The sequence below is a fragment of the Rhopalosiphum padi genome, chromosome 3, assembly GCF_020882245.1.
Source record: "Rhopalosiphum padi isolate XX-2018 chromosome 3, ASM2088224v1, whole genome shotgun sequence".
NCBI lineage: Eukaryota > Metazoa > Arthropoda > Insecta > Hemiptera > Aphididae > Rhopalosiphum > Rhopalosiphum padi.
Genome location: NC_083599.1, coordinates 42,103,483 through 42,118,078, shown reverse-complemented (window position 1 = coordinate 42,118,078; position 14,596 = coordinate 42,103,483). Strand labels below are relative to the sequence as shown.

Genomic DNA, 14,596 nt, shown 5'->3' with positions numbered 1-14,596 from the left:
GATGTTTAGATGGTTTATAAAATAATGAAATTAAAGTTATCATGGTAAAAGCAAAATATTATTTCTCAAATAAACAAAGCGATTGGTGAATATTTCAAGTCATTAGATTTGAAAAATGACAACTTAATAACTAAAGTCAATTTTGATAAGGATTTCTACACCGTTAAATTTCACTAGTTTGCAATTGTTGGATAGTTTTTTCTTATAGTTGATAAAACTACTGAAAATAACACATTTAAAGCGCTATCTTAATCGAATTTTTATTCAATAACCCGTTAAGTATATGAAACTTTCGAGCCCTATTTTTACCCAAAAAATTAGTCATAATATGAGATATAAGAACTAGACACGCAAAAAAAACTCACATTATTGTAAACAGTACCTATATAACATAATATACCTATATAAAAAAAACATAGTTCATAGGAATAATATATATAAAATATATTTTTGTCAACAAATAATATTTTTTCTTATATTTTAAATGGGAGTTTAAAACTATCTTTAGCATTATATGTAGTTTAAATAAGCAATGAATTCTACAAATCAATTTTGAAATCAATAATAATAATAAAATAAAAATGTAATTTAGGCTTCAATCAAATACACAAATACAGAAATTGAAATTGTATTATCAAAGTCACATATGATTTTTTTACTATAACTATAGTATTATGCATACCTACTAAATTATATTCAAAATCTGTTTATTGGAATAAATATATATATTTTTTTTATATAAAATACACACTGTAAAACAAATACCATCCTTTTTACTCAGATTCGTAATTCATTATTAATTTTAATCGATGAACAAACATTTCTCCAATTTATTGAATTTAAATTAATCTAAATGAGTTTTCGACAAATTAATAGTTTTAATATATTATAATCATACATTTGACAATATAGATAAGTGATTATTGATAACGCGATAAGTGTAAGAATAATTTTTTTTTAGTTTTATAAAAAATATATTTACAAAATAAGTAAAAATTATTCAAAACAAGTTATTAAATAAAAATATTGTCCAATTAGAGTGACATCGATAGTTTTAAGATTTTTAAATGTGTCTTTTTAATGTCTTAAGTTTTGAAAAGATTATTTTAAACTTAACTTTTTTTTCATATTACCCTAATTTTAAGCCATGAATAATATTTGTTTTCATTTTCTGTACCCACATCCATATCCATGACATGTGCCTATATCCAGCTTATATTGTATAATCAGTCATACCTAACAGAATAATTTATAATAATATCATCGTATAGTACAAACAACAAATAACATAATATTTCTGTTGGAATTTGAAATACATGAATTAAAATATATTCTATATTTAAACACTTATGTAAAACATTTTCCGAGAACACGTAACCAATATATAAACGTTAAAAGGAAAATCAATGAATAAACAAAATAACAATCTCGTATAGTGATCTTATCTGACGAAGATCGTACCCAGACACATTTTAACAGTTTGTTTGCCTTCGAGGTAAACGGAGACTTACGCTTTGTGGCACGATATGCTTAAAACTTGTTTGACAACTTGTACACAAAAGTGAATATGAAAACGATACCTACTCAGAGTCTTGCTGTACCTATTCAAAAGAATAAGGATGCTTATGAATTTCTATAAAATTAAATATGCCGCACATGTTATTAGAAAATGTTAATAATATACGTCTGTACATATTTTAGGTATATTATATTAATTATTATTACGAACCATAAAATTTAAAACTAAATAAACTGCTAGCAAATCGATACTCATTGCCCACCCGCCACTGTAGTAATCTGACCGAGTAAAAAGTATACAAACAACAATAATGGAACTGTGTTTATATTTATTTTGTATAAATATAAATAGGATTTGATAATATGGCTATATGGGTCACCGGTTTTTATATTTATTTTTTTATAAAATCTGTATAATATTGATCGATTAAATGGAAAATATTCTTAAATTGATTGAGTGTTGAACAAAGTAGATTTAATATTATATATATATATAATATATATACATTATAAAAGTGATAAAAGTGTCATAGCGATATTATAACAGTATTATTATGTCACTCGATCGGAAATGAGCAAAAATGTCACTTTGGTTTATCGGGCTTGAAAATTACCAATAGTGCTGTATACAGCTCAAGATTCTACATTTTTATAATTATTATAAATTAGGTATTAAGTTTAAACGTTTTAATCAAATATGATATACTTTTGCTATCCTCAGAAAAACAAAATTAAATCATATTTATTTATTTTTTTCAAAATATTAATATTAATTTATATACTTATTACTTTTAAAATTAAAAAATGTATTAAAAAATAACACGGTTATTGTTGTTTAACTATATTGAGAATAATAAGTGATATCACAAAGTTTATCTTTAAAATGTATAAATGCCATTTACTGATAACGAAAATGTATCTGCGAAAGCAATATTCTCCCGTTAAATAATGTTTGAAAAAGCAATACATTATTCTACACGAATATTTTATACTTTTACGATCAGATAAATCAATTAGAAAATACTAACACATAATGAAAACAAATGATTATTGTAATACAAGTAAACTTTTAAAATCGTAAAAAAGGTTAAATAGAATATTTTTTGAACAAATATTCTAATTCGGGATATTTCGTCCAAATAGATCAAGGATATATTAAAAACTTGACCAATTGCTCATCAGTTATATTATACAGTTTAAATGTTAACTTAAAATTCGTTTTTTTTTTCTGGAAAACATTTAATTTATATACAATTTATCGATAACTGATAATTTAATTATAATACACATTAAATAACGTACTTAATAGCTGTGTCTATCATCGATGTGGTGCGAGGGTTTATCTTTTATGTTTTTCACTTCTCAAAAAACTGATTTAAATTATAATGACATCGTATAAAAATTTGTGATACATCGAGTTCAATGTTCATTTTGCCAAAAATCACCCTTAATAAGGCAAATTATACTGTTTTTGAATTTAAAAAAAGAATACATAATCGACGTATTTTAGTAGAAAATTAGAAACAATGAGATAACATTAGAATTACAATGAATTCATTATGTGGGTACATTATTTTGAATTTATAATTTTCACAGTATTTTTCATAAAAAAAAAAATCTGAATTACGTAGACTTAAAAAAATTCAATATTTAATATTTATATTTAACATTATAAAATATTATACACCAATTCATTTTTCAATATAATTATAATTAGATCGTTTGTACTTTTTTAATCATATTATATTTTTTTAAGTTTTAATAAAAAGTTTCATAAAGTAAATTAATATAAGTAATTTAAAGTGGTAAAAATTAAACTGGAAAGTGAATTTCAATATAATATCTTACACATACTAGTATCCACACAAAACAATAAGTTCTAATGGAGATAAGAAATAGAACTATTATTTTGAATATCATTTTACATTTTGTTTTTAAATAAATAACTATTATTCGATTACAGTATAATTAAATCAAATAATATTAGAAGTTTCCAAACATTAATAAGTAAATTTAAGAATAAATAATAATAAAAATGAATTAAAATAATGTATATTTTATCAATTTATTATAAATTTAAATATCGTATTTAATTAACTAATATGAAAAAAAATTAAAGTAAAACAGCAGCTTAAGTAAACATAATTTTCCAAAAAAAAAAAACATCAGTGTAATTAAAAAATAATATAATAAATAGATAGGACATTGTCATATTTAATTATAATATTCATAGCATATTGTTTTTAAAAATGCTTTATTTATTTAAATTTGATAAAACTTAAGACTGGCGAAAAGAAACATAAATCAAACCTTATATAACAATACTCTAATCCGGAGACCTTAAAAATTGAATGAACGACTGTAGAAAAAATATTAAAAGTTTTCTTACTATTCAAATTATTATATCTACAACCAAAACCGGAAGAAAATAAGAAGAAAATAAAAATAATTAGGTCAAACCAAATGGGAAAAAATAGAAAATTAACTTTTACGTAAAAAAAATTTCATAGACGGTTGAATTTAAACACGTATATATACTAGCAATTCACCATCACTTTGAAATTATTATAAAGAGTGTTGTTTTTAACATTTTTTCAACAAAAGTTCAAAAGAATGAAATTATCGATTGAGCTATGTGAAATTGAAAAACTTTAGATCGTACTTAGAACAATCTGGTTTTGTAATATTAACATAAAAACGCACTTATTGCTTTTGTTCTATCAATTTGGGTGGAATAATAAAAAAATCCACATTATTTTTTTATCCATATATCTCTCAAAAATATCATCACTTATTAAAAAGCCAAACAGGATAGAATACAAGGGTATTATAAGATTCGTCTTGTTTCGCTCACCTGGGACTAAGATAATGGTGTTCTTTAATATTAAATTTTAAAGGAATAAAAGAACAAAGATTTTGGATAATAATTTTGATTTGAGCTTGGTTTACAAATGTTTATAAGACGTTTTGAAAATATGTGTATTAGTTATCAAGTTGTTTGTAATTAAATATTTTCAAACTTTATTAAATTTATATTTTTGTGTAATATATTATGATATAAATAACTTAAAGATATATCCAAGGTAATGAAAAAATCAATTTATAATTGAAACCATCGTAAAAAAAAATCCAGAATTTTAAATACCAATATGAAACATTTAAATGCATTAATAAAATTGTATATACGTATAATGTATATACATATTATCATTTATAGACTAAATTTAAAAATAACACTTGTTTTTTAAGATATAAATAGTCCTTGTATTCATACTATAATATAAGTTAATACGTACATTGTATTTTAGTATTGTAATAAGTATAAAAGTATATAAATTATATAAATTCTTTAAATTTAAGAAATTTTTCTATTCAGATTTTGTTTAGGAATAATTATCAAATCTCTATCCAAAACAGAATTTTATAGAAAAAAGTTGTTTTAATAATTTTTTTATACAATAATAATAATAATAAATAAAAAATTAACCAATATTAAAGTATATGAAATTTATATTTTTTAGGAATCTCGAGGAAAAAGGCCATTTAAAATATGGGATGGTTTTAGAAACATAAGGAAAAGCTTGTTGGCCTCCAGCTTAAAAGACTTAGAAATACGTGGTAAGTATTAATATAAATTATTAATTTACATCAGCAGCATGCATCTATATGAGTTACCTTAGAATTACAAGAGAATATTATGTTCTTAAATTAAAAATTCTCAATAACTTAACAAACATGTTGAACTATTTTTTTTTTATTATTCAAGTATACAATATTATGATCCATTAACTAGATGGTTATAAACAAATTTTGAGGAACTTTTACTTTTTCAAAGATTATTTCTGGGAATAAAATACCGCTATAAAGCTATTTTTAAAATTATAGCACAAAATATTCATAAAATTGTGATCATTTTTCGTTTAACTATTATAAGCATTATTTGAATGTAAATTAAATATTTTCAGGTTTTTGTGATATAATAACAAATAAATAGTTATAATATGTATATAAAATAAATTGAAACAAGGTATTCAATAGATATTTTATATTAATAAATAATAGTTATGTTTAAAGATGAATATTTTTGCAAAAGTTGCAATTCAGAAACATTAAATATTTAGAGTATTTCAACTGTTCTACCCATATAATTTAGTGTCACATTTATATATACATCTGCATTATATTTGTAATAACATATATACGTGGTTTTTATCAATAAACTAAATAGGTATACTTAAATGTTCTTCTTTGAACAAAATTTAAATGTTCAATTAATTATATATATTTACAATATTCAGATTATTTAATTAAAATACCTGTTTATGCCATTATGCGAACATAATAGGATGTTTCATATTTAAAATACCGTACACAATGTACACTAAATAAAAAAAACCTGTAATCAAAATGACCTATGATTTGTAAATTTTGGATTTTGGTGCTCAAAACTATATTATAAATATAAATATAATATGTATTGTAATAATAATGAAAATAATAGCTAAAATTCCTAAATGTATTTATATATTTTGAAACTTAGAATATAAATAGTCTACTAACATAAACAATTTAACTAATTTGAAATATTTTTAAATAACATATTATTAAAATCTATTAGCAACAATATAAAATGTAATACAAAAAAAATCATATAAACATTTAATGATATTCAATAAGTTATAAACATAACATAGACTTTAAAAAAAAGTGTTTAATTAGGAACTTTTTAAATATGGTCAAATTAAATTTTGTGTTTAAATTATATTAGTTATTAAATCATAATATCAATACATCACACTAAAAAAAAAAAACAATGCATCTATTTTTCAAAGATTTAAAATTTTTATGTAATTTCACGATACATATATCACAAAAATGTAACATAGTTCAAGGAAAATTGGAAAATATTACGTTTTATACGTTTTTATAATAAATAATAATATTATTATAAATCATAATAGATAATAATAATATTATGTCATTCAATGCAATAATGTACCTATTTTGCCTATACAATGCGCCGGGCAACAAATTTAGTTACGAAAATACTCCCAAATAGAATGCAAAAATAATACTATTATTATAAATGTTCAACCAACGAAAATTGATTCATCACATTTAAATTAATTCTTTACTGATACTGGTTTATTATATTATTATCCATTTATTTATTAATTATTATTTTTTTTTAATTTCTAAATATTGTTCAATAAGTTATTCAATAATTTAATTCCCTTGTATAAAATAATACTTATCTAATTAAATAATTTGATATAATATTAATGTATTTTATATTATTATTTTAAAATCATAGAATAACAACTTTCATGAGTTTTTATTAAAAATTAGTTACATGGTTCAAAATGTATAATATTTAATAAAACGATTACATTTTAGTGCTTAATTTTAAAGGTTTTTAACAAAATATCAGAAAAATAATAGACAAATAAAATATAAAATTATCAAACAAATATACATTTCTCGCTTCACTCGAAATCAAAAATAGAATTACTTAAATTCTTCCACTAAGCTGTATTCAAATTCCTTTTAAGACTATATATATATCATCATTTTCTCGTATAAATTATTTTCGATTAGCATTTTTCACTTGTATTTAAAATATTTAAAAATTATCATTATATTATCTAAAATAATTATTATGGAAAAAACTTAAATCAAATAGAATTTGAAAAAAATAGTTTTTAAAGCATGGTCAGTGCTGAAAATTAAAATTGTATATTTCAGAGGAACCTTTAAGATAATATCATATTGAAAAATATATTTTTGTAATAATTATAATATTTTTCATTATCCTTTTGGAATTCAAAATAATTTAAAGTTACGACACTATATTATAATGATATTTTTTAGTATTTATCTAATTGTAAAACTATACTATTATTTTTATTTTTAATTTATTTACAGAGACAAATATTTAAATTTCGATTGCTAAACAATTAGAAAAGTTTGATAGGTTAAGATAATAGGAAGGTTATACAATTGAATATTAATAAACATTTAACAATATACACACTTCTCTTAACTTCTAATTTAATGCCGATCAATAATAAACTAATTCCTACATTTTATAACTATGTACATGTTATATAGTTTTCAAAACATTATTCTATATCTAAAGAATAAAGAAAATCAAAAAAATTAATTGAATGTAAATGAAAAATGTAATTTTTTGTTCAAAGCCAAAATTAAAAATGTTGATCACAAATATGAATTTCTTATTTTAATACTAACAATAAGACCAAATTAAAGTTTCTTATGCGTAGATCAATACGCTTACTACTTACAATTGTATCTGGCTTACATTATTAACCAACTATTATAAAATATAAATATTTAATTTTTACATATTGATATGAGATGGCAATTGATTAAAAATCTTAAAAAAGAAGACGTTTCAATCGCAGAAGTGACATAAACTTTTAAATTATTCACTAATTCACACTAAACCAGATCAAAGATCATATTGTACAGTAGTTTTAGTTACAGTTTTTAAAGAAATTCATTGCAGTAAACAATCTGATGTAAGAAAAAAACAATGAAAAATAGAACAGAATAGATATATTATATTAAATAAATTACTCATATTATACACTGCAGTATTACATAATATATTATAGTAACTAGACTAGAGGTTGTATTACTATTTGTCTGTGTTATGGTGTATATATTTTAAATAAAATAAACAGAAAAAAAAATTCTTGGGAATAGTTTTAAACGAAAGTACTCTCCTGAAAATAACAATTTCGATCGTTTGATGGAATTGAAAATTTCGATAAAAAAATAAAAATTATAAGCCTCTGTAAAATACATCTCTGCCAAATGCTGTATGTAATATAGTCAACCCTCTGTAATTCAAAATTCGTTGGAAAAAATAAAACATTGATCATTTCAAAGTTAACAAGAAATATAATAAGTATGATGACAGGTTGGTAGAGATTTTATTTTCTTCTTTTACGATACTGGTGTTTTTATATTAGCAATGACGGCATTGGACTATTATCGACTCTAAGAAAAAAATTATAAAAATAAAATGTCAAAGTGTTTTAATATTTAAAAAAAATCAAAGAGAATTCAAATAATTATTATTTTTAGATATATATAAATAGTATACATAATTTATTATCTTATATATATATATATATATATATATATAATTCCTTATGAAGAAGTAATTTAAAATTAATACGAAAATTACACATACCTACTTATAACTACGATTTGAACAAGAATATTTCATTTAAACATTTTAAAATAATTTGAATTAAATTAAGGTTACAAAATTGGCTTACACATTTCATTTGCAACAAGTTATTTTGTTGACGTATATTTTATTCCTGAATACTTTTATCGTGAATATATTTGAGATTCTTTTCATATTTACCTTAAAATAATCAATCATAAAATGGAATATAATTAATGTATATTATTTAAACTAAAATTCATTTTATAAAACATAAAGTATACAGTGAATATTTTAACATGATTGGTATTTTATAATAAATTTGGTCAGTATATTTTAGAAAATAAAGATTACGTAAATGTCGTAAATTTACTTGAATTTTTAACAAACATTTACATATACCTACCAATCCACCATAAATGCACTCACTAACATTTACTTTGTAAAACATCTCTATTATCGTACTGTACTTACTAATAAAAAAATATTTTTACCTACTTAAAATAGTGTTTCTTTAAACTCAAGTGTCTATCTATTGAATACAAGTTTTGTTTAAGTGACAAATGTAATATTTAAATTTAAATATCGCCATAATTATTATACATATGAGTATAATAATCCATTATAATATTAACATCCAATTGATTGTATTATTTTCAACGCAATTCACTTAATATCGAAATCTAATTGCAAACATAAGTGTTCTGTTAAAAAGTACTAATTTAAGTTTTCTTGAATTTTAAAAATATATTTTTATCATTTAGTAGCGTATTAATACATTTTACATTATAAATTATGCATATTATATTATTATTAATATAATATAATATAATAATATAATAATCTTCACACGCAATAGTTATGACTTATGAAAATATATCATATTATAGATAGTTTGACACAAGTTAATAATTTTTATTCACTTTTTTAAAATCTTTCAATAACGGTGTATATTTTGATAGGCAAAGAGAAACTGAATATCGCGCCGAACGAGTCCGTTAGATTGGTACTCGAAACTGACGGTACACAAATCGAAGATCCCGAATACTTCAAAACACTGCCAAACAATACTACTGTGTTATTGCTCAGGAATGACGAGTACTGGTACCCAGCTGAAGTTGATGCCATTAAAACAGGTAATTATGAATTTTATAACTTATATAATCATTATTACTATTCGTCAATAATTTGCATAACTATTGAAAATCGCATAATCCAAACTCAAATGACTCAACCAATATAAACACCATTATTACAACCAATTAAGTACAATATGTGCGTAGAGACTTCAGGATATAGTGCATGGACCTTTCGACCACCACGTCACAAAGAAAGTGTTGTATTATATTTATTTGTAATCATTATGAAAATAATAAAAATCAATTTTTCATTTGAAAAAAAAAAATTAACAGAGCTCCATTGACTCTAGAGTATAAAAACTTAAATTAAATCTGATACAGCCGAGTGTAATATTAAGTTATACTAATCAAGAAAATACATCGTATAAGTAATATTCGTCTAAAATGGAATTTACCGGTACACGGGATAAATTATACGGTCTACAAATCAGTTTAATAAACTTTAACTCAGTTCTCCCATGGCGCACTCGCATATTATCTGAATAGCCTGAATAATGCAAAAGATGAAACTACGATGCTTTATTTGTTTGTATGTGCGATGACTAATAAACAATGTAGTATAATATTTTCTCATACAAATACATAATAAAATAAATAATAATAAAATAAAAAAAATACAAACAATACATTTAAGACTGAAGTTTAAGTTCAAAACTATAATTTATATTAAATGAATAGCATCAATAAAAGTGCAAAGATTAAATGAACAAATCCAATTCCAAAAGATCTTCTTTATACAAAATTATTATTTATTGCATTTATACGTTTTTAAGTTCCATAATAAAACTGCCACTCGTAGATGTAAATAAGTATAATTATTATATTAAATTATTTAAATTATGAACAAATTACATTCAACACAATTAAATAAGTGGATTTTAACCAGTATTGTATGAATCTAAATAATTGTGTAACTGTGTTATTTTTTAAATTTTAATGTTATTATGAATACAGGTATTTATTCTTTAAAATAAGCAATTGTAATAATAAAATAACTTTTACGAACTGAGTGAATTTAAAAAAAATATATAATCATGAAAAGTATGGGGATTTTTTTTTCTAAAGCCACAATTGTTGTTATAATTAAAGTACTCTTGGAGCATGTTAATACATTTTTTTTTATCAATTATTATTAATTGAAATAAAAATTATACTCGTACTATAAATAGTCTGTGGTATTTGTATATATAGTAACTACTAACTATTAGATTTTAAATTAAGCTTAATACATTGGTTTTAAAATTATGAGTATATATATATATATCACTCATCATGTATATATATAATATATATATATTATTGTAAAAAAACTTACTTCAATTTTCCACTTTTAGAGGTTTAAAAGTAAAAAATTTACGTATGTTGCTTAAAATCAAGATAAACCGAAAAAAATATGGAAAAATAGAAAAATGTAGGTACACACTTATTTTTAACAAAACAAATTTTGTTATTTTATTGTAATTAAAATACTAATTAAAAAAAAATGATGTTTGAAATTGTTATAAATATTTATAATACAATTTTCTGGTCATGGTATAATTTTTAAAAATATCTTAACATTTTGATCTATGTATGGCTATTTAAAATTTTCAATTTTTTTTAGTCATTTTTATTTTAATGAAAAACTAATATCCAATATATTTATGTGTTATGTGTATGTATAGATATATATATTTTTTGTTAATGATGGTATACGATTTTCCGGGTTGAGTGATTATTCCTGCTAATTATACATGTATTTTCACAGTATTTTTTTAGAATTAATCCATATAATTTTAATATTATATCATAAGTCTATGAATAAAATCATTAAAACATGTGGACCGGCTGCAGTCGCGCAGATAACCCATTCTCCAACTGAGGTTACTCGGGTTACGGTTTAAATACAATTTATGACCGATTCACGCAACTAAATTACTAAGACCCGAACCATCAAAGTGTGTGCCCGAGTTTTATAGCACAAATAAATACATGTACTTACATTTTTTTACATACCATGGTATGACAAGTTTTTTCCTTGCCCTAAAAATAATAACATTATAATTATATTTCTAAATAATGCCTATTTTTTACGAAAAACATACATTTAATAAAAAAAAAAATATATAACTGAACTCAGAACCTAAGTCTATGCTCTCATCCCACGCATTTGTTTTAACAATATTACAACTATATTAGTTGCTTACAAAAAAAAAAAAATAAATCTGAAATCTAAAATTCAGCAGTTTTAAAATACATTTTTGTTATATCATTTTTAGCATTAGTCAATGAGCTAAGTAAGAGATTTTTTAATAAATATTTTAAATTAATGAAAATTAATGTATTTAACAAAAGAGTATTTCTAATTTCCAGACCATTTATTAGATAAATATCTTAGATTTATATTTAAATCAATAATGACCATTCATAAATCATAATGTGTGGGCTAAATGTTTTGTGGATAAATTATATTATTTTAAATTAAATGAAATGATTCATTTGGCTCGTCTAAACCCATATTAATTTAAGAAAGCGATTTTTCTGTTGTATAGTAGGTATGCCATATCAATAATAAATTAATGCGAAAAAATGATTCCTAATGAAGGGACTATCTAACTACAAACGCTTATCATAATATCATATACGTGTAACACTGATGACATATATTTTCAATATTTTTAAATTACTGTAAAAACAACTTATGAAAAACATTGTGTCAAATTGGCTAACCTTGAACCATGAAACAATTTTCAAATAACTCCCTAAAAGTAGATTCCAATTCGTCTAAATATTTTTAAAACAATTATATAATAAATAAAATATAATAATATAAGTAATGGTCAAAAGCTTCTAACATGTATAATATTTTTCAATTTTTATAGGTCAGTTCAGTTTATGGGGAATCGTGTATTACATTTTTAAATTTTTTAACAGCAAAACAATTTTTATTATTATTATTATTATAAAACAAAAAAATACTAAAAATAGATAATTTTGAATAATACCTTTTATATAGATGAAATTTAGTCTTAATTTTTGAAAATATCAATGTAATAGAAAAAATATTACTTTAAAAATGAAAAAATAATTCAAGTTTTATTGATTAATATTTTTCTAACTAAAACGAATTAATTAGTTTAATTAACTCATTCTTTTAAAAACTAAAAATTTTGAAATTTGAAAAACGAAATAAAACCTAAAAAATTATAAACACGTCATTGAGCTCAACATTAATGATATCATTATCATGATCAGTTTATTTTAACCTGTAGTTAAAGAATTATAACGATTTAAAAATTTATATTAAAACTGAGGGAAAGATGTTTCTGTAAATAAGATGTCGAAATATTAGGATGTTGGAAAATTGGAATGTTTTAAAAATTTTAAAAACTAATATAACTACTTAACAACAAACTGGAATGTCTTATAATTGGAATTAGGCAAAGTAGGTATGAACTGGACCGAATGATACACACAAGGACAGTTTATAACAATTTAACTACAATAACTAATATAGTAATATATTATCTTTTAATATTGTATGGCTACGAAAACAATCGTTAAAAACCGGCAAACCGGCTGCAATCACACCGATAACCTAAACGGCTGAACGGGTCACAGATAACCTACCGAACCTTATACCAAACATTGATATAAATTCTATTCAATTTTATCCCGAGGTTACTGGAGGTTATGGTGATATTATTCGATCAGAATTTTTCACCTATTCACATAGCCAAACTACTAGGGCCCCATCCGAAAAAGTATGTGCCAGAGTCTTAAAATATTGTTCGATCTATCTATAAGATCTAACTAATAGAAAATTAAAAATACTAATTGATAAATATAATATCACTTTTTATTTATATTTTTTAATAAATAAAACCAGAGTTTTTAATCAACAATTTTATAATCATTCTTCCATATTGAATTGCGAGTACAAAATTATAAACATTTTAAAAACAATATTCAATATTATAAATATAATATGAATTTGCAAATACTACAACTATATAAATGAAATGTTGATACAATAAAATCATAAGTAAATAATAATATTAAAAATGAATTTCATTTAAATATAACTATAAACCGATTAAGTATAAAAATAAAAGTAAAGTATGAACATTTTCGTTGGCGTTCACTTATTGTTATTCGAAAAATTTAAACGTGAATGCATTATTTATAAAGACTATGTATAAATAATATTTAGCATTATATTTTGTACCTAGGTACTAGGATGTACAATAGTTGAGTTCTAAGCCCAAAGAATTTCGTTTTCGAAAATATTACTAATCATTTCCTTTGCGAAAAAAACGTATAACTTGTATAAAGTAGTGGATTATCGGGTTATTGAAAAATAAACTTATTTTGATTTGTAATAAATTAATTACGATGTGTAATAATCGAAATCACTAAACAAATCAATATAAATAGGTAATTAGTGTATTATACTGGCAACACGTAGGTCGGAGGTCCAACATATTATGTTATCATAGACATTATATAATATTTATTTAAAACCCTTCACGCGGGACTAGCGTATATATTATTATACACGGAGTATTATTATTTTTAATTTAAAAATAATAATTAATCATCGCATTCAAAAACGATTATGAACTCAGCTTAGTCTCTAATAATTATTTCAGAACGTAAACAGCCACTATACATTAAAAATAATGTATAAATCAAGATTTTAAAGATACGTTGGATACTATGTTTTATATTTATCTTAAAAAATAATTTACTGCAGTCA

General features: G+C 22.1%; 1 protein-coding gene across 3 annotated transcripts in view; it reads left to right on the top strand.

Annotated features, from left to right (window-relative positions):
- LOC132924598 (uncharacterized) overlaps positions 1 to 14,596 on the top strand; it is an 84,857-nt gene that overhangs the window by 53,106 nt on the left and 17,155 nt on the right. For all 3 annotated transcript variants that reach the window (XM_060989004.1, XM_060989001.1, XM_060989002.1), the window contains exons 3-4: positions 5,040 to 5,136; positions 9,682 to 9,855. In XM_060989004.1, coding sequence (XP_060844987.1) covers positions 5,040 to 5,136; positions 9,682 to 9,855 — 271 coding nt within the window. The remainder of the gene's footprint in view (positions 1 to 5,039; positions 5,137 to 9,681; positions 9,856 to 14,596) is intronic.